At 32.2% G+C, this 23,159-nt stretch overlaps 1 protein-coding gene and 1 non-coding gene across 3 annotated transcripts in view; both read left to right on the top strand.

Moving 5' to 3' along the window:
- Nucleotides 1-23,159, top strand: part of HCRTR2 (hypocretin receptor 2) — a 94,860-nt gene that overhangs the window by 60,290 nt on the left and 11,411 nt on the right. For both annotated transcript variants that reach the window (XM_033102636.1, XM_033102637.1), the window contains exons 3-4: nt 6,973-7,216; nt 11,701-11,816. In XM_033102636.1, coding sequence (XP_032958527.1) covers nt 6,973-7,216; nt 11,701-11,816 — 360 coding nt within the window. The remainder of the gene's footprint in view (nt 1-6,972; nt 7,217-11,700; nt 11,817-23,159) is intronic.
- Nucleotides 1,498-1,600, top strand: LOC117020958 (U6 spliceosomal RNA). The gene has a single exon (XR_004422782.1). It is a non-coding gene; the product is annotated as a U6 spliceosomal RNA (small nuclear RNA).

The following is a 23,159-nucleotide window of genomic DNA, read 5'->3' on the forward strand; positions in this document are numbered from 1 at the left end:
CAGAGAATGTACACTGAGAGTAAACGATAAGGTAAACTGTGGGCTTTGAGTGATTGTGATATGGCAATGTAAGTTCATCACTTGTAACATACACCACTCTGGTGGGGGGTGATGATAATATGGGAGGCTATGCATAGTGGGGGCAAGGGATATATTGGAAATCTCTGTACTTTCTTCTAAGTTTTGATGTCATCTTAAAATTATTCCAAAAAAATAAAATCTTAATAAAAACAAAAGTTGAGGAAGACCACAAATAGCCCATTAATACAAATTATATTAATTAGTCTTTTGGATCTGAAATGTTACAGGGATTAGTTCTTCAATGACCCATTAGTTCTTCAATAGACCTCTTATACAAAGAAATGATGATTTTTTTTTTATGTCAGACATTATTGATAGAATATTTAAGTGGGAAATGCCATGGAAGTTATAAGCTTCATTATAAACATTAAGCTTAACTATGAGATTAGCTTGTTCCATTTGGCTGAAAACCATGAATGGGTTACAAAAATAAACTAGCATGTTTTTTTTGAGAGAAAGAGTACATTGGCAACAGAAAAAAAATATCCTCATTTAAAAAAAAAAATCTGTAACAAATGGGTCTTATGGTATTGCATGGAAACCCTGAGGAAATCATAACAGCAGAAAAGTCTTAATAGTTCACTATCCCCGTGGTACTTCCAACAACCTTTGCATTGCTCTTGGTCCCAGTAACCAACCAGAGCGAAATTTGAGGAATCCTCTTAAGTTTCAAGATGGCTTTAGTTGCTTAGAATTCTCTTTGCTGAGAGACTATTTCATGCTCTTTCTATGAAACAGAAGATTCCCTGGTGGAGAATGAGTGATGGAGGGATGTATCATTTTGAGGTTGGTGCAGTCCTGCTCTAATGCACAGTGATAACTTTATACAGACAAAATATTCCAGATTCTCCTATGAACACTCGATGACAGACTGAAAGCAGTGTGAAACAGTGAGTGCTGTAGGATATTGGTCTCTTTTAAAGTTATTGGCACTATTTTTTCACATAGTACAACTGACCAGGTTCTACAGTTAAAGGAACATCTTTACCTCCTGATAGATTCTGCTTCTCTATAAACAGGGTCCAGTCTCATCAACTCCTCAGTTGATACTCTTCTCCATAGGCCAAGGAGAAAACTATTGAGTAACCATAAGATCTAAGTCAGATGGAAAAGACTAGGTCCATTTATTACCTCATTCAATATTACTTCTTGATAGACAGTTGTAAATGCACAAAAATATTGGCACACTAGTAAAACTAGTATCTCCAATTCTCACAATATTTATTTTCCATAGACTTTTCCCAAAAAGAATAAATAGTACAAATGGTCAACAAGCCATTCTTAAACTAAAGTAGTTTTTTCCTTAATTGTATTATTTTGAAACTGATGGCTTTTTCCCTGTATATGATACTTATGTCCTACTGAATATTTAGAAACATATTATAAAATGCCCAGCCAAATTTTGGTGGCACTTAAGATTGTTTGGGTGCACATATGCTAAAATTGGAACCATACAGAGAAGATTAGCATGGCCCCGGTGCAAGGAAAACATGCACATTCTGAAGCATTCCATATGTTTTACAACCAATCAGCCTGATGGTCAATCCCTCCCATTGATGTGTAAGCAGCAACCAACACTCAACTACAACAGGAGGGCACACACAACCCACACAAGAGATACACCTGGAGTACCCAGCTCACATGACCAGGGAAACTGTGCCACAGGGCTGCACAGGACACTTACTACATAAGGCCACTCTATTATAACTGGGAGGTGTAGCAGCCCTACCTAATACATAGAGACAAGCGTAGGGAGGCATCCAAAATTGGGAGACAAAGAAACATGTCCCAAATTAAAGAACAGAACAAAGCTACAGAAAAATAACTAAATAAAATGGAGACAAGCAATCTACCAGATGCAGAGTTCCAAACAATGGTTATAAGGGTGCTCAATGATCTCAGTGAGAACTTCAACAAAGAGATAGGAAACATAAAAATGGAGATAGAAAGCATAAAAAAAAGTCAGAAATGAAGAATACAATAACTGAAATAAAGAATACATTAGAAGGAATCAACAGTAGATTAAATGATGCAGAGGATCAAATCAGTGATTTGGAAGATAAGTTAGCAGAAAACACCCAGTCAGAAAAGCAAAAAGAACTAAAAAAATTTAGGAGAGTTTAAGGGGCTTCTGGCGCAACATCAAGCATATCAACATTCACATCACATGGGGTACCAGAAAGAGACAGAAGAGATCAAAGAATTGAAAACATATTTGAACAAATAATGATGGAAATCTTTCCTAACAAATAATGATGAAAAGGAAATAAACATACAAGCCCAGGAAGTACAGAGAGTCCAAAACGAGTTGAACTCAAAGAGGCCCACACCAAGACACATCATAATTAAAATGCCAAAGCTTAATGACAGAAAGAGAATCTTAAAAGCAGGAAGAGAAAACCAGTTAGTTACCTACAAGGGAACTTCCATAAGACTGCCAGCTGATTTCTTAACAGAAACTTTGCAGGCCAGAGGGATTGGCATGACATATTCAAAGTGATGATAAACAAAGATCTACAACCAAGATTACTCTACCCAGCAAAGCTATCATTTAGAATCAAAGGTCAGATAAAATCTTCCCAAACAAGAAAAGGCAAAAGGAGTTCACCACCAAACTAGTATTACAAGAAATGTTAAAGAGATTTCTTTAAGAAAAAGAAAAGAAAAAGATCAAAACTATGAATAATAAAATGGCAAGGACTACATATCTATCAACAATTGCTTTAAATGTAAATGGATTAAATGCTCCAATCAAAAGATATAGGTTGGCTGAATGAGTAAGAAAACAAGATCTTTACATATGCTGCTTACAAAAGACTCACTTCAGATGGAAAGACACACACACTGAAAATAAAGGGATGGAAAAAGATATTTTATGAAAATGGAAATGAAAAAAAAAACTGGGGTAGCAATACTTATACCAGACAAAATAGACTTTAAAACAAAGGCTATTATAAGAGACAAAGAAGGAATCCCACTTCTGGGTATTTATCTAAATAAACCCAAAACACTACTTCAAAGGGACATGTTCATCCATATGTTCACTACAGCATTATTTACAATAGCCAAGATATAGAGACAACCTGGGTGTCCATCAATGGATGAATGGATAAAGAAGAGGAGGTACACATACTCACATACAATGGAATATTACTCAGCCATAAAAAGACTAAAATCTTGCCATCTGCATCACGATGGATGGACCTAAATGGTATTATGCTGAGTGGAGTAAGTCAGACAGAGAAAGACAAATATCACATGGTTTTACTTATATGTGGAATCTAAAGAACAAGATAAATGAACAAACAAAACAGAACTAAACTCATAGGTATAGAGAATTGTTTGATGGTTGCCAGATGGAATTGGAGCTGAGAGGGTGAGTGACAAAGGTGAAGGGATTAAGAAGTACTAATTGGTAGTTACAAAATAGTCATGGGGATGTAAAGTATATCATAAGGAATATAATCAATAATATTGTAATAACTATGTATGGTGTCAGGCGGGTACTAGATTTATCAGGGTGATCACCTTGCACATTATATAATGTCTAATCACTATGTTATACCTCTGAAACTAACATAATATTGTATGTCAACTGTAATTGAAAAAAAAATTTTATAAAATTCTGTGGACATTTGCTAATTTTCTATGATTTATAGGTTCTTTTTCTTCTAAATATAATACAATACAACCTTTAGATTTATGAGTGATATAGTACTTTGGCAAATGTTCAAAAATCTTAGAAGTCCCACAAATTTAACAAATTTTATATGAATAATTAAAATGACACTTTTATTTCTTTAATAATTCTACAAATCCATGACCATTAACATTTATTGAGTTATTTGCTGAATAATTACCATCAATTTCTTGGAAAATTATGTTTCATTTTTCTTCTCACACTTACAAGAGCAGTTGCCTACTTTTCAGAGTGATTTTTTTTTTAACTGCAAAAAAGGCTCTGCACATGAAATTCCAGGAAAAGAAGAACAAAAGCCAACTGAGATGTAGGTGGTAGGTGCTGAGTGGTCAGACAGGCTCCCTCACTCTCTTAGTCACACGTTATTATCTTGCAATCAATTAAAGCCTGTCATCCAAATCTGTGATATGGCACAGTTTCTGTTTCTACTTGTCATGGATCTCTGAGGTCCTTCTGTCATATCTATATGTACACATACAATAGACTAGTTCTCTACCAAAGGAAGTCTCTAAACATGACCCTGGCCACAGGGTGCCCATAGATGAAAGATCAAGCATCTGACAGCAGAAATTCACATCATCTCACTTCTTCTCATTCACAACATTTATAATACCCAGTAGATACATTTCTCAAGTTATTAACTATCAGGTTGATTTAAGCTAATATCAAAATCTAAGTGAAAGATGCACCCAAAAGTGCAGCAACAAAATTCATTTATAATCCCTTAGGATAAGATGCAATGTTATATCTCCCCCAAGAAAACCTTGGAAATTGGAAGCTAGTGTGTGTTATACATCAGCAAATATGTAGCAGTACAGTAATGATTAAATCATTGATTGGCAAGGGTCCATTTAGTGGATTCTACTGTTAGATTAACCATAGCAGCATATTCTCTCCCATCGGCACGTAACAGAGGAGGCATTGCACTTTGTAGTTTGAACCATGCTACCTCTATCGTATTCACCCACATTGATTAGAATCCCGGGATAATAAATCACTAATCCTTGTTGAACATTTTACACTTCTAATTTCTCAGTTGGATAAATATAGCCCTAACCCCTCAACTGTGCAGATCTAGACTGTCATAATTCTATTCCCAAATAGCAAGAGTACTGGGGGGCACTGGGTGCTTGGCATATTTACAGGGAAGAAATGGAGGTTGAGAAGAGAAGAGGATTGTTTTGGGAAAGAGACTTGAATGCACTCTAAGGTAGCACCAGGGAATTCCCAGGTGTCCTCCAATCTAAGCCTCCTCTGATAGAGTTCAGCCCTTTAAGATTATAGTGAAAATGAAATTTAATTCCAAGAATTCAACATAGTTTAAGCCTTTACTTGTAATTTCTATGACTAGTCTTCACGGAAAAGTGGTCTGTTCCAATTAAAAGCTAGAACTCCACGCTTGAGAATGGAAGAAAAAACTAATCGTACAATCATCATTATTATTGCCATAATCACAGTAAGTAATAAACACACAGCATTTATATGCTAGCACAGGTCTAGGCATTTCACATCTTAACCGACTCTCCCTACAATTCCATGGTTGGGTACTATTATCATGCACTTTACAGATGGGAAGACTGAGGCATAGAGAGGCTAAGTAACTTACCCAAGGTCACATTTATCAAGTGAGATGGGATTCATGCCCAGGAAACTTGGTTGCATAATTGATTCCAACTATACTCTGCCGCCTTTCCAGAGAGAATGAAAACAATCAGAGTGGCAAGAATCTTATCCTGTCAATTTCGCTCACTTAACAGAAAAAAATGACAACACGTACACATTAGGCCAAAAGCTGTAAAGTGGGTGACCTAACACTGCATACGTAGCTGGCAGGAGAGTGAGAATAGATGGGTCATCCTGATGCTTAACCCAGAGCCTTTTCTCCTGTTCTGTGTGGGCTCTCCGGTCCCTTTCACTCATCATCACCAATAGTCAGTGCATCGGTAAGGAAGGTCCTGATGGAAGAAACAGAGATACCTTTCCTTCTACATACAATACAACAATGGAGCGATACAACTAGGAAAGAAAAAAGAGAAGAATGACTGGACTGCATCTATTACCTTACATGGAGGTTTGCAACTATTCATTAATTTAAAAAAAATATATTTATTAAACACAGAAAACACTGTGCCAGATTGGGGACACGGTTATGGGGAAAAATATAATAGCAATTCCTCCTGCCATAGAGATTTGTTTCAAAAGAGAAGACAGAGAATAAATCAATAAACAAAATAATTGTATTAGAAGTACTGAGAAAAAAATAAATAAAAATTTGTAATAAAAAAATAATAGAAAATAGAATGAGGCTTCGTTTTAAAGAAGGAATTTTGAGAGGGGTTTCAGAAGCAATGGTTCATCCAGTACAGGAAACTACATTAAATATAATTGTATACATTATATTTAATTTATATTATAAGATCATGTGGGTATAGGCATGCTTAACATGTTTCCTTACTATTTCCTTAAACTTTCAAGTTTAAGTATCATTTGTGGTGTTATTAGTTATGTAGAAATCTGGACTAGATAAGCCTATTGGCATTTTAGAAGCAAGTTGCTTATAACTGCTCTGCGCAAACTACGATTAGGAGATTGACACACAGAACTCTCTTTTAAAATATCTCATGCCTTTCTTTGTGTGTAACATGTTAGAAATGAATTGATGTACAAATGGCCTTTGTTATTTGAAAACATGAAACGAGATATCCATAATTCAAAAATGGTAATTAAACGCAATTGCAATCAAATGCCCACATCATTTTTTTAAAATGATGTGTCACATTATTTTCTCTAAATGAAAGAGAGTTTTCAAGTTCAGACTATGCACAGGTATGTGTTTTATTTTTTTCCCTTTGAGGATATGATTTCCTTATCAGTGGAAAAGTTTTAGTACAAAATAATGATAGTAATTCTTCAAAGAATACCATATTATAAATTAAAACATTTGCATAAAAGGTTACAATGTTTTCAGAGCATCTTTTTCATGTTTAATGAGAAATGGGTTTTTTTTCCTTAACATTTTAATATTATTTTTGGCAAAGTTTGTTTTCAATAGAAAGCACTGCATGAAATGTTGTTTGGCAACTTCGAAAATGGTTATTTGTTCTGACTGCTTTTCTAATCAGGTAAAAAATATTAAGAGTGCCCCATTGAACCGCTGGTGCGTCTCTTTCACTATGCCCTTGTTTCTCCAGACGGTGTCAGTGTCTGTGTCTGTCCTCACACTGAGCTGCATTGCCTTGGATCGCTGGTACGCAATCTGTCACCCTTTGATGTTCAAGAGCACCGCCAAACGAGCCCGGAACAGCATCGTCATCATCTGGATTGTCTCCTGCATTATAATGATTCCTCAGGCCATTGTCATGGAGTGCAGTACCATGCTCCCTGGCTTAGCCAATAAAACCACCCTCTTTACAGTGTGCGATGAGCACTGGGGCGGTAAGTACGTGATGGCCCACAAGCCAACATTTATATTAGAGTTCCAAATGTTTCCCTGAATAATCAAGTAGCATTAATTCCCATTAAGAAAAACTTTGAAAACATAGGGAATTTTGTTAGTTATTATGATTAAGTAAATAGCCACATCGTTTTCTAAGTACCTTTGAGCAATAAATATATAAAAATGATTTCAACCTTGAACATTTTTGTTATCTACCTCTAGCAGGAACATTTCCCCCCCAAAAGCAGTTGTTATTGAATAACTTAAAATCTAAACTCAGCCTTCAGAAATCACTTAGTAAAACTATTTACAAGTGTTTTTATATTAGCCCATAATTACTTAAAGTTATTACAAAAGCTAAAAGTAAGCGATACCAAATTGAATTTGATCGTCTTTAAAATCAAACAATAAAATCTATGAAATCAGTTTTCAAATATTGAGTGGAATTGTTAATCACTTAATGTTTTCAAGAAGAATATAAAAGAATTCAAAGCACGTTCTTATTTTGCTTATTAGATATTTAGTTTATTATAATAATTTTGCATAGCATAAGCTTTGGTTAATTTAGGCTATTTATAAGTTCATGTTCAACATAAAGTGTTAAAACTCGGACACGTGTGATAGTCACAACTGAAACACATCATAAGAAAATATATCTTACAATATCAGCTCTCTAAAGTTCAAACATCTTTAAAGTCTGAATACCATTTAGCCCGATTATTAAAAATTTGTTGTGAAATATCTTCTTTTTGAGATTGATTTATGAACTGTTTCTTCTCTTTGACCTAATTCAGTAACATAGTTATAAAAGCAGACAGTGATATCATAATTGTCTTACAACCAACATTACACTATAGAAAGAATCAGTAAACAATGTGGTCACTTGATTCATATCTATCATATTACATGTGGGAAAGTCTTGTAAATGCTGTCTCACTCATGGTATAAAATAACTGAGAACTCTGTTTTACTGAAAATATTACCAGAAAGATGTAATATTTTATGGATAAATTACGTCTGCAACTCATTGTATTCATCATTGCCTATGGCTTGTTAAAAAATACAAATAGACCACAAACCATAATTTTGGCAGGCACATTCGGCACTCAAACAGAAATAAAATGTATGAATATTTATTTTAATGATATTAAAATATGTCTTTGTATATGTTCATTGTTTGCTTTAGTCACTCAATTCATGCTTCTACAATTTAAAAATCCTTCTAGAATTATATCCATACTCTCTTGATTCCCTGTTTATAAATGCATAGTTTTACAGATGGATCCTATTGGAAGAAAAGTAACATTCTTTTGCACTAAGTCAAAGATTTAATTGTCTAACTATTCATTCATCCAATGATTAATGAACGTGTACTATTTGTCAAACATTGTTCTGGACACCGGGAGTTCACAGTCTCTCTCTTGGATTTTATTGCCAAATTGTTCTTTAGTGGTCTGAAAAAAATCATAATGGATCATTTCTTGAAATGATGATGGCATCTGGCCTATTATGAGATTTTGAAAGTATATAAATATGTGTGTATGTGTATTAATAGGAACATTTATTGAAAATATTTATTAGGCAGACAATATTAAATTATAGATTCAAGTAAACTTTAATGAATCCATTAGCTTTGAAAAGATAATCCAAATTAAATATTTGGGAAATTATTTTCACTTACTTGTCCATTAAGACCCTGATAGGTATAACACGAAGGAGAAAATGTTGGTAGTTTTTTTTTAGATAATTAGATTAACATGTTGACTCAATAATGGACTTTAACTCATCTGAAAGAAATTAAGATTTGTCTGTCTAATATATGATATTATTTTTTAATAAAGTTTTGTCTAATATATATTATTCTTTAATCTCTGATTTCAAAGCCTAAATAAAGATCCACATTTGATCCTAATTTGTTGGTTTGGAATATGTGCAAAAATTTATTCAGATATGCCTATTCATCAGTTGAGTCCAGACACCAATTTTTAATATGTGTCAATCATTCAAAATGTTGTTTTCTAATTTAGGTAATCCTTAAGTGCAACAAATTTCATGTAGCTACGTGAAACATATATAAATGTTTTTAAATGTACTAAAGACATCGCTCATCAAGTGCAGAGAGACTTCAAAGATAGTTTCAACACATACAACACATACAATTTAAAATTTCAATTGTATTTCCAGGTTTCCAATGAACTCAGATGCTAAGTATGAAATGAGGAATTTAAGATGATCCCGTTTCCCCAATTATCTATAATAATCTCTTTATTGAAACAGCCTATCGTAGCCTGAAAGTATGATTTTGCTTGGCCAATTTTTCTCTGGGTGGGTGTTCATTATGATAACATGCACTTACCAACCAATTACATATTTTTCCAACTATTTATAAGTATACAGACTGCTGAATGAGTTTTCTTTCCCATCTGTTTTAAACACCAAACTGTTATCACCATGATGGTATCCATAGCTGCAGTTTTAAAAAAAAAATTACTTATCAATCTACCTTCCTCTACTCACTCAATTTAGTCTAATGCAGACATCAAGGCTTTACAGGTATGTAAGCTTCAAAGGTATATTTTTATGTGGGTTCATGTGACACCTTCTTCAAAACAAATAAAAGTTCAAAGCCACTCAGGTCCCTGGAAAGTGCTGAAGTCAATCTCCAGTTTCTTTGAATCTGGCTCACCAAATGCTGCTAGGGCTGTAGCACTTCAAAGGGAAAGGCTGTTTATTATTCCTCCAGTCAGGCTGCTTGGTTTCTATCAGTTTTTATGTAACAAGCCTGTTTGATAGGATAAACTTGAAAGGAAGTTAGAAACTGATGAGCTAGGTGTGAGAGTCTTGGGCCACAAACAAGCTAAAAGTCACACCTCAAATTGGTCTCTGAGACCTAGCAACACAGGCGTTCTGTTGTCCCCTCTGAAGATTATGGTGGAGAAAAACATCTATCAGAGAAAGTAGACAGAGTTTTAGAAGGAAGAATGAGAATATTAAACTCAACTAACTCCAGAAGATAAGGCTGTGGAATCAAGAAAGTGGAAGATATTCAACTCGTAGATATGTTTAAAATATATTCAGTAAGAATTAAATGAATTATTGTTCAATAAATGTTATCATTAGTTTGGTCATCATCAAAATTATTGTTAGTTAATCCTGCCTATAAATTGCCCTTACCACATTTGATCCCATAACCAATTCTTCATGCGTCTAGATGCTCTTTCTAAAATAATGAAAAGAATAAAATACATGGAGGTGATAGCATTATCCCTCAATGATAGTATGGAACCCATTGTCAAAATCAAAGTCAAAGTAACTTATGTAATTTTTAGAAGTGAAAACAAACCCTTGTTAGCATTCAGTTAGAATTATATTTAATTATTGAATGTAATATTCATGGAATCCATGTAAGATATTTTTTTTGTTTTCAGTTTCGCATTTAAATAAAAGTAATGGGATCACTTTAATAAATTAAAATTCCAGGTAAGGAAAATATCTCTTAAAGCATTTAAAAATTCAGTAATGGATATGTTTTAGAGCAATCTAAAATAATAATGTTAAGCCATGTATTCATTTATTAATTGACTCTTTTATAAATGCTTAATCTGTGATAGGTATCATAGACTTAATGGTAAATAAGAAATCACTATAATCCTAGAGGTGCTTTTACCTAATAAGTGAGATATATAAAAAAAGAAATTAGCCATGCGCACATACGTATATACACATATATACACAACATACTTAAAGAGAAATTTTGTATATATTCTAGTAGGTCAACGAAAAGAATCATCGAATGTTTGCTGTATTTATTTTTCTGAATATTTTCCACATTTGAAAGTACAACTGGGAATGCTTCCCATTTCTCAGGAAACATATTCTAATGAGAAGGAATCAACTGAGTTTACATTTTCTTCCCGTTTTATCAAAAGCAGTAGTAATTAGGTTGTAATTGAGTCATGTACTTTCTTATAAGTGCAAGTATAGGATAATTCAAAGGAATTTTTATTAATTATCCACATATAATCAATACAAAAAGAAAGGCTCTTTGATAAATGAACGCTTCTTTGTATAGACTGGCAGCACAATTTAAGAAATGGCTTATTATTCCTCTCTGAGTACATTAAATGAAATTAAGCCTTCATATTTAGTATTATATACACACACACACACACACACACACACATGTGTGTGTGTGTGTGTGTGTGTATATATACTATGTTTCCCCAAAAATAAGACCTAGCCGGACCATACACAAACACATATATATACGCATACATATATATACACACATACACACACATATCTATATATATGTATATGAGTAAATGTAAGTAGATAATATTGTGCCTTATTTTTCCCTTTTGTGTATATACATGCCAATGAAATCATATAGAAAGTAAATGTGTACTCTGAAGGCAAAACACTTACAGTTTTCTTTGAATCTATGAATTATAAGATTTTATTGTTTTCACTTTCATTCCAGGTGAAATTTACCCCAAGATGTATCATATCTGTTTCTTTCTGGTGACATACATGGCACCACTGTGTCTTATGGTGTTGGCCTATCTGCAAATATTTCGCAAACTGTGGTGCCGACAGGTATGTATTTCAAATAATTTTTTTTTGTTTTCTTTGAGATGTACTTAAAAACAAAATTTAAGTGTAGATTGAATCAACATAATATATTTAAGGAATATATTTTGTCAACTGACCTTAATAACTGTAAATTTCAAATCTCTGTGATTAATTGACAATTTTTGTCTGGGACTAATATTGTAAATTTCACTTTTTATGAGAAATAACAAATAAAAATTCCTTTAAAGTTTCCTGATACTGTAAGTAAAGAACATTATTTTTTTATGAGATTTATGTAATACATTTTTATTCTGTGGGTTAAATCTCCAAATTCAAAGATTTTTTTAGAACAGTAAAAGAATCAAGCAAAATTTAGAATTAGAGAAACTATTGATAATGCTGATTTGAAAGTAATGAAATTTGTTAGATAATTTTACTATGTCAATGAATGTATTCATTCACTCAGTTGTTCACTCATCAAATATTTATCATGTTTTTTTTGCATACATGTCTGAGTAAAAGCTAAAAGCTCCAGTCAGTCATTGATTAATTCATAGCCTACAGGAGGCAAATAGTCAGATGCCGAGCGAAAAATCACCATAACAAATAGAAGCACAGGGAGTCCGAGGAGGGCTTAGTGTAGGGGGATCTAATTCAGAGCAGGTAATATTTAAGCTAAACCATAACGATTTGTAGGGAATCACCAACAAACATGTAGTGGTTTACAAAGGTACACATGAAATAGCTCAGCATCTTGTAAACTGTATATTAAAATGCCACATTACTTAAAGATGTATATCTCTCTTTCTCTAAACGTATTGCCAGTACATTGAGATTTCCAGTCTTGTGGAAAGCCATGCCCTTAGTCTATTTGCTCTGACATATTTGATCCAATTGAAAGAATTTATTAGGCCACTTTAATTCATTAAAATAATTTAACAAACCTTTCCTTTGGTTTTTGTCTGAGGATGAATCTTAATTTTGTTCCTCTTCAACCCTTGTTATTCAAAGCGGTTTTCAAGATCGTCTTTTACTGGTTGGATATGAGCAACAGTTGCTGTTTTCAATTCTATATGTCTCATAATTCCAATTTTTTTCTTTTCCTCTATTTTTGCAAATAAGTCATCTCTTTTATGACTTAATAAATATGACTAATACCAACCCTTATTAGTATTCTTTTCCCCAATCCTTTTAACTAAAATAACAAATGTGTACCACTGCAAAACATAAATAGTGATATTCCTAATGATTATATCCTCAACACTCTTCACCAGGTCATGAAGTCAGTGTCATGTATTTTTCAGGTGTTTGTTAGTATTATACCCTGCTTCTTGGTGACTATTATCATACTGGTCAGTTTTTGCTAGGTTATTCAGCTGTTAAAAAAAAAAAAAAGTATGTGGCTTGTGTCAATAATTTGTCTCACTTGTCTTCCATGTCAGTCGTGAGGACGGGCTGTGCTCCACTTGTCCTCTCACTCCAAAACTCAGTCTAAAGGAATAGCATTTCTTGGGACATGCCATGCTGGGACTGAGGGAAAGGGTTATACAGCTGGAAGAAATATGTAATATCTCTTAAAATGTCTGCTTTGAACTGGCATAGTGTTATGTCTCCTCACTTTTCATTAGTCAAAACAAGTCATGTGGTTAAGCTTGACCACGAAGAAGGGAGGCATCCTTTTATCACAGGAAGACCCTGCAAGTCAAAGGGCAATGGGGATCTTCTTATAAGCTAGGGAGTGAATAATAGGGAATTATATAGTACAGAGAAGTAAAAAACATAGATTCAAGGTCCAAACTGTATGAGTTTAAACCCAAACTCTACAACTTAATAGATACATGAATTTTTTCAATTATTTAAATGTCTGTCTAAATTGTCTCTCTTTCATCTTTAAAGTGGGGTTTAAAGATCTACAACACAGCATTGTTACAGTTACTAGATAGATTCATTCAAGTACCTTGAGCATAATAAGTGTTTATTAAATAAAATACTGTAACAATATAAGCTGTTATTCAACCTTTCAACTAATTCTGCTTATATTTCTAAAATAAGAAGCATATGTTAGATTGGTGTATGTGACTACTTTCTTAAATAGATCTCTTTCATACATTTTTAAATAACATTACAATGACGTTTTATTTGTCTATCTCCTCTACTAACTTGAAGACAGTACACTCTTGCCAGCATCTTGTATCCTTCCAACTAGTACATGCTTAGCCCATGTCAGTTGCTTAATCAATACTTTGTAAGAAAAAAGTGAGTAAAATAATGACAAAGTATGGGTTTGGTGCAAAAGTTATTACGGTTTTTGCAATTATTTTTAACCTTTTAAACTGCAATAACTTTTGCACCAACCCAATACTTAGAAAGTTTAGATATAGGAGGACAAGCAGAATCCATTGCCCAGTCAGTGAGGAAGTTGAGAGGAAAAAATAGAATTTGAAAATTTTTTTGAAGGAGAAAAAGCGTTTAATGAGCTTATAGAAATAGAAATATGTTTTTTAGATTTAGACGAGAAATGTTACATATCATAGATTCGCATATTTGCTTATTCATTTATTTACAGATAGACATAACTTTAAAACTCTTTGAGGGCACCTGAGTCTGTCTTGTTCATCATTGTACCCCAACATTAACATGGTAACTTGCACAATGAAGGTACTCAAAACCAATTTACCACTTTGTTATGTAAGCTTATAATTTTACATTTCTCAAACTCTAAATTAAGTCCAAAATTATACTACAAGTTCAGAAATAATCCACATTTCTTTGAGTTCCTTTGATGAATTGTCCTGGTGAATCTAAGCCGCATGATTCAGAAGATTTGCAGTAAAATGCCTGGGCTGGGAAGCTAAAAACATTTACAAAACATATTGGAATAGAAAATGGCAAGTTCAGCTCAGTTCACTTTAGCAGCCACAATAAACTAAATTAACCACAATTGGGTGATTATATAGAATTCTGCTGGAGCAACTCTCAATTTCCAGCTGTTAATGTCTGTATACAGAGTTCCAAGGCATTATGTGTGCTAAATCACACATAGGCTAAATCAAGGGAGCCATCAAATGGAAGGCCTGTCCTGTTTGCTCGTATTATTAGGAAGATGCATGGAATCAACTCCATACTCTGGAATTAGTAAGTGTAACATTATTAGTGAGCAAAATGTTTGTCCTAGTCTGACTTTCTCAAGAACTTTAAGCCCCATTAAAAGAATTATTCTATGCTTTGCTATAATCTAATTAAATCTCTCTTTGAAAATGTGACTCAGAGAACTCAGTCTTGAAATTCTACAGTCTTCTCTAAAACTCTTCTTTTTAAGACCTGCTTACTCTTCAATTGCTTGGCCTGTATGCATCTATCAGCAATCTTTCCAGTTCTAGTCCTCATTTCATTCAACACTTTAATCTTAATCATCATGTAGACTCATATTAATTCATTCCGCAAATATTTATTAAGCAACTTCTATGTATCTGGTACTGTGTGAGGAACTGGAGATGAACTATAACAGACATTTTAATTTAAAACTAAATTTAACATTTCCAAGTTCTTTCCAATTTTGAAAGCACTTCCTTGTCCCAATTTTTATTACAGTCTCTTCTACTTACCTTTATTCTTCAACACTCTTCTAAGAGAACTTAATTAATACTTGGTGATGACAAGCTAGTTTAGTGTGAGGAAATAGAAAATTATAATTGCACAGGCAGAATCAAAAGGCAGTAACTCAATTCTACACATAGAAATAAAGAGCGTCAGTAAAGTTAACTACATAAGTAAATGTAAAAGATTATATATGTATTTTTGTTTGTAATTAATTTCTTCTCATATTTGACTAAAAAACAGCATAAAGCAATGATTATAAAACTCTGAAGATTAAGCTAATAATTTATAAAGATGTAATTCAAAAGAAGAGGAAGGAATGAAGGCATATTTTAGGAAAACTTTTACATACTATTGAGATTAAGTTGGCATTAATCTATAGTATTTGTCTTTCTCTGACTTATTTAATTTAGCATAATACCCTCTAGATCCATCCATGTCATCACAAATGGCAAGATTTCATTTTTTATGGCTAAATAATATTCCATTGTATATATGTACTGTATTTTCTCATCCATTCCTCTATCAATGGAAACTTAGCTTGTTTCCATATCTTGGCTATTGTAAATAATATTACAGTGAACACAGAGGTGCATATATCTTTTCAAATTAGTAATTTGCATTTCTTCAGACAAAGACCCAGAACTGGAATTAGTGGGTCGTAAGGTAGTTCTATTTCTAATTTTTTGAGGAACCTCTATACTGTTTTCCATAGTGTCTGTACAAATTTACAGTCCAGCCAACAATGAATGAAGGTCCCCTTTTCTCCACATCCTCACCAACACTTGTCGTTTGTTGATTTATTGATGATAGCCTTCCTGACAGGTATGAGGTAGTATCTCATTGTGGCTTTGATTTGTATTTCCCTGGTGATTAGTGATATTGAGCATCTTTTCATGTGTCTCTTGGCCATCTGTATGTCCTCTTTGGAAAACTGTCCATTCAGGTCCTCTCCTCTGCACACTTTATATTGATTGTTTGGTTTTTTGATGTTGAGCTATATGAGTTATTTATGTAGTTTGGATATTCATCCCATATGAGATGTATTGTTTGTAAATATCTTCTTCCATTCGGTAGGTTGTTTTTTTGTTGTTGTTTTCTTGATGGTTTCCTTTGTGGTGCAAAAGCTTTTCAGATTGATGAAGTCCTATTTGTTTATTTTAGCTTTTGCTTATTTTGCCCTAGGAAACACATCCAAAAAAATATTGCTAAGACCAATTTTTAGTAGAATTAAAACAAAGCAAAACAAACAAACAAACAACAACAAAATAAATGAACAAACAAAACAGAAACAAACTCAGATACAGAGAAGTAATTGATAGTTGCCAAATGGGATGGAGTTTGGGGATCAATGAAAAAGTTGAGAGATTAAGAAATACAAATTGCCAGTTATAAAAATAGTCACGGGGATGTAAAGTACAGTATAGTGAATATAGTCAATAATATTGTGATAACCTTTATAGTGTCAGATGGGTACTAGACATATTATCAGGCTGATCACTTAGTAAGGTATGTGACTAAACACTATGTTGTATACCTAAAAGTAATATAATATTGTATGTCAACTGTAATTTAAAAAATACATTTAAAAAAGTCTTAGCTATTAAAAAAATGGTAAATTTTGTTATATAGATTTCACCACAATAAAAATAAAAGTTTATTTTTAAAAGTTGACATTAATCTAAACAGATTGTTTAAGTTTTTAATTATAATCCCCAGGGAAACTACTAAGAAAATAACTTTAAGAATGTATGGAAAGGAATAAGATAATTAAAATGATTTACTAGAAATTATCTATTTAATATAAAATAAAGCAACTAAATAGATATAATATATGGAGAGAACAAATAGCATAATAGTAAATATAAATCATAGCTTCTCAATAATTACATTAAATGTAAATGAATAAAACACTCCAGGGATTGGCAGGATATTTAAAACAAACGATAAACCGTGTTCCAACTCTATGCTATCTACAAGAGATACATCTTATATTCAAGACAAATAGGTTACATGTAAAATATTGGAAAAGACAAGCAACCAGTAACCAAAAGAAAGCTGGAGTACCCATACTAATATTAGACAAAAGAGATTTTAACAAAAAGTATTGCTATAGATAAAAAGGAACATTTCATAATGAGGTCAATCCATCATGAAGGTATAAAAATTATGAACTTATCTTCATCTAACAACTGAAAACCTACAATACATGAAGCAAAAATTAACAGAATTGGAGGGAGAGATAGACAATACAACAATAATAGTTGAAAACTCCAATACTCCTCTTTCAGCAATAGGTAGAAAATCTAGGCAGAAGATTAACAAGGAAAAACTAGACTTGAACAAAACTATCAACTGACTAGATTTACAGCTATCTATAAAATACTCAGTCAGAAACAGGAGACTGTGCATTCATTTTGAGTGCACATGGAATCTTCTCCAGGCCAGATCATATAATAAGCCATAAAACAAGCTTAACAACACTTGAAATTATTGAAATCTTTAAAAAGTACATTCTTCCATTACAATGGAATTATACTGGAAATTTATCATAGAAATAAAATCGGGAAAATCACAAGTATTTGGAAATTAAACATTACGATATTAAATATTCAATAGGTAAAAGAAGAAATCACAAAACACATTAGAAAATACTTTGAAATGAATGAAACTGAAAATACAATAGCAAAACTTATGAAATGCAGCAAAAGAAGTGTTTGAAGGGAAATTGACATCTGTAATAACTATTCAAAAAGAATGAAGATCTCAAATTAATAACATAACATTCTACCTTAAGAAATGAGACATAAGGCAATATATAGATGACGTATTATAGAAATACACACTTGAAACCTATATAATTTTACTAACCTTTTATATATAACCTTTTTAATACTAACCTGTTTTTGTATCATCCCAATAAATTTAATAAAGATTAAAAGAAAAGAAATGAGATAGAAAAAGTACTAACAACCAAAGCAAATAGTAGGAAGGAAATAATGAGGATTAGAGTGTAAATAAATAAAATATAAGAAAACAATAAAAAAAGTCAATAAAACTGAAAGTTTGTCCTTTTAAAAGATCAGAGATAATGACAAAACTTTACCTAAATTATCAAGGAAAAAAGAAGATCCAGATCACAAAAATCAGAAGTGAAAGAGGGACATCACTACAGACACTACGGAAATTTAAACAAACAAACAACAACAACAACAACAAAAAAAAACGAGTGTAAAGGAATACAGAGATACTATAAAACAATGTATGCCAACAACTTAAATAACATAGAAGAAATGGAAAAAAATTGTAAAAAGACACAAACTACTAAAACTGACCAAAGGAGAAATAGAAATATCTGAATAGACCCATTATAAGTGAAATATTGAATTAGTAATAAAGAAACTTCCCACAGGAAAAACCCAGATGTCTTCAAAATTGACTTCTACCAAATATTTGGAGAAGAAGTAACACAAAACCTTCACAAATTCTTCCAAAAAATAGAAGAGGAGGGAATACTTTCCATCTCATTCCATGAGATCAGAATTACACTGATATTAAAAACACACAAAGTCATCATAAGAAAACTATAGACTAGTATGCTTATAAATATAGGTGTTAAAATTCTCAACAATCTACTAGTAAACCAAATTTAATATATAAAAATAATTATATATGGTGACCAAATATAATGTAGCTCAGCAAAGCAACATGGGTTTAACACATGAAAATCATCAATGTAATACAACATACTAATAGAATAAAAGACAAAAACACATGATCATCTCAATAGATGCAGTAAAAACATTTTACAAAACATAGCACCCTTTCAAGATAAAAGAATTAAGCAACTCAATTTGACAGTGGACATCAAAAAAAACCCACAGCTAAAATGATACTTTATGGTGAAAGACAGAATATTTGACTGTTAAAATCAGCAACAAGACAAGGGTGTCTGCTCTAATAATTTCTGCTCAATATTGAATAGAACTAGATTCTCCAGATTAACCAGTCTAGAAATAATATTAATAATAATAAAATAAAAGGCATCAAGTTTGTAAAGTAAAATGTAAACCATCTCTTTTTGTTGATTACGTGATCTTGTATAGAGAACATAATAAAGAATCCACATGCAAAAATATATTAGAGCTAATAAACATGTTCAGCAAGTTTTGAGGATAAAAGATCTATATACAAAATTCAATTTCTTTCTATATACCAGCAAAGAATGATTGAAAAATGAAATTAACAATTTTATTTAAAACAGCGCCACAAAAAATAAAATACTTAGGAATAAATTTAATAAAAGAAGTACATGTTTCTCTCTTACAACTGCAAAATATCGTTAATAATTAAAAAATACTAAATAAATGAAAATATGGTCCATGTTCATGGATTAGAAGACTTAATATTGTTAAGACTGAAAATTTCCCCAAATTGGTCTATGGATTCAGAAAAATACCTACCAAAATCCCAGCTGTGTTTTTATTTTATTTTATTTTATTTTATTTTATTTTATTTTATTTTATTTTATTTTATTTTATTTTATTTTATTTTATTTTTTGCACAAATTGGCAAGCTGATACTAAACTTAATATGGAAATACAAGGAATAGAGAATAGCCAAAATAATCTTGAAAAAGTATAAAGTTGGAAGACTCACTGCTTAAATGATAAATCTAATTATATAGCTAAAGGAATCAAGATAATCTGGTATTTGAATGCAGATGGTCATACTGGTCAATGAAATAGAATTCTGAGTCTGCAAATAAACCCTTATATTTATGATCAATTGATTTTTGACAAGGGTGCCAATACAATTCAATCGGGAAAATCATAGTCTTGTCAACAAATGGTGCTGAGATAATGGTATATACATAAGCAAAAGAATAGAATTGGACTTCACCTTACACCACATATAAAATTTAACTTGAAATGGACTTTACATCCAAATATAAGAGCTAACACTATACAATTTTTAGAAGAAATCACATTTATTACGTGATCTTGGTCACATATCATTATGACCTTTGTTTAGGCAATGGTTTCATAAACATGAGACCAAAACCACAAGCAAAAAAATTTTAAGAAATAGATAAATTGGGTGCTCTTGAAATAGAAACTTTTGTGTTTCAAAGTATACCATGAAGAAAGTGAAAAGGTATCCCACAGAATGGGAGAACTGCAAATCACATATCTGATAAAGGACTAGTATCCCAAATTCAAAAAGAACTCCTGTGATTCAACAATAAAAAGAAATAACCTATTAAATATGGGCAAAGATTTGAATAAACAGTTCTTAAAAATATATATATACATATATATACATATATATATATGTATATATATATATATATATATATATATGTATATATATATATATATAAATGGCCAATAAGCACACTAAAAGATTAGTTATTAGGGAAATGCACATCAAAACCATATTAGTTATTAGGGAAATGCAAATCAAAACCACGAGATACCTCATCACAATAGAATGGCTAAAATAAAAGAAAAAAGACACATAGTAACAGCTGTTGGTGAGGACATAGAGAAATTAGAATTCTCATACATTGCTGGTAGGAATAGAAAATAATGATGCTGGCTACTTTGGAAAACAGTTGGCAGTTTCTCAAAATCTTAAACAAATAATTACCATGTGACAATTCGTTCCTTAGGTATATACCCAAGAGAATTGAAAACATGTTCACACAAGAACTTAAATGTGGATGTTTATAGCAGCCTGATACGTAGTAGCCAAAAAGTGGAAATAATCCAAGTGTCCATCAATTTATGAGTGGATAAACTAATTGTGATATATGCATACTATAAAAAGAAATAATTTATACATACTTCAATATGGATGAATCCTGAAAACATTGTTAAGTGAAAAAAACCTTACAACAGAAGATCACATGTTGTAACAGTCTATTTACATGAAATATAGAGAATAGGCAACTTTATAGCACCAGGCAGATTTGTGGTTGACCGGGGTCCTAGAATGGGCCAGTGGAGAGTGACTGCTAATGGGTTTGCAGTTTTATGTTGGAGTGATGAAAATGTTCTAGAATTAGATAGTGATGGTGTGATAATTGCACAGCTCTGTAAATACAACAAAAACCATTTAATTGTATCCCTTTAATGGGTACACTTATGGCATATAAATTAGATCTCAATAAATCTGTTTTTTAAAAAGAAAAAACAAGAAAATGATGGGTTTCAAAAAATTTTTAAAAAATCACAAACATTAAAAATAGAGAGAAATTTCTTTTAGAAAATTCCGCTGAAATTTTAGGGAAGGAAAAAAGGATAAACACACAATTCAACATGTTGCATATATAATGGGACCTGGCCAAAAGTCGTTTGTAACTATAGATTTTAAAGTCCATAGGAGTTTAGAAGCATAAGAGGGCCTATTCTTTGAAAAGCATTTGTTGGATCCCAGGAAAGAGGGGAAAACAATTTCTAGAAACAAAAGCAACAACAAAAAATTGCTAATTGACTTTATGATGGAATAATGTTGAGAGATAACAGATCTGGGGACTGACAAGGGACAGGAAGCATGGTTTGTGGGGGTTGGGCAAGTAGGCCAGGGAGAGCAGTTGTAGTCCATCGGGCTCTCTATAGCATCTGAAAGTCAAGCTATTTACTGTGAGAATGAAGTCAAGGGCTGGGACAAAGAAAGCAGTTATGATCCTCATCATAAAACTTAGCATGTGCCTCTAAACGCTAACAGAGCAGTGCCAAGGTCAAATAAAAATTGTCAAGAAGTCAGAGGTAAACAGAAAGAAGTCACTGGTCTTCTAACACAATCCTCCTCAAATGGCACTGCGTGTAAGGAACAAGAAAAAAGTCTCTGTTCCTGCCAGACAGAGAAATGTAAGGAGGTTATTGTTTCATATGAGACAGCACCTCTCAAGTATCAGTTGCCCTCTATTATAATAAAGTGCTTAATGAGTTAAAGAATAGAGGAAAGACAAAGAACTGTCCTCCTGGACATCTGTTAAGTCCTAAGAAAACGCCATCATTCAAACTCTTAATACTCTTCCAGCTACCAACTTAACAATATTAAGTTTTCTAATCCATGAACGTTTATTTAGGTCTCTCCATTTATTTAGCTCTTCTTTATTATCTCAGCAATTTTCTTAACTTTCTGGATACATATTTTGTCCACATTTTGTTAAATGTGTCCCCAAGAATACATGCTTTTGCTGTTGAAACTTGTGTTATTTCATTTTCCAATTGTTTATTGCTGGGGTAGAACCAGTTTTTATTTACTGAGTTTGTGTCAGTCCTGTTGCTAAATTCACGTATTAGTTCTGTTTCCTTTTTTTGTAGATTCCTTATAATTGTCTTTGTAAGCAATAACGTCTTCTCAATCTCTCTGCCTTTTATCTATTTTTCTGGTGTCCTTGTACTGGTGAGGGTCTCCAGTACAATATTGAGTAGAAGTGATGACAAATGACTTCATTGTCTTATTTCCAATCTTAGAGGAAAGTGTTCATCTTTTACCACTAGGTAGGATGATGACTAAAGGTTTTTCATCAATAATTTTATCAGGTGGAGAAAGTTTCCTTCTATTACTGGTTTGCTAGTTTACTGAGAGTTTTATGTTGAAAAAGTATCGAATTTTTCAAATTCATTTCGTTAATCTTTTGAAATGATCATATTTTTTCTTTTATTCTGTTAATAAGATAAATTACATTGACTGATTTTTGAATATTAAACTACCACTGCATTGCTGTAATAACTCTTATTGATTTATTGAGTGAAA

This window comes from Rhinolophus ferrumequinum, chromosome 3 (assembly GCF_004115265.2).
Source record: "Rhinolophus ferrumequinum isolate MPI-CBG mRhiFer1 chromosome 3, mRhiFer1_v1.p, whole genome shotgun sequence".
Classification (NCBI taxonomy): Eukaryota; Metazoa; Chordata; class Mammalia; order Chiroptera; family Rhinolophidae; genus Rhinolophus; species Rhinolophus ferrumequinum.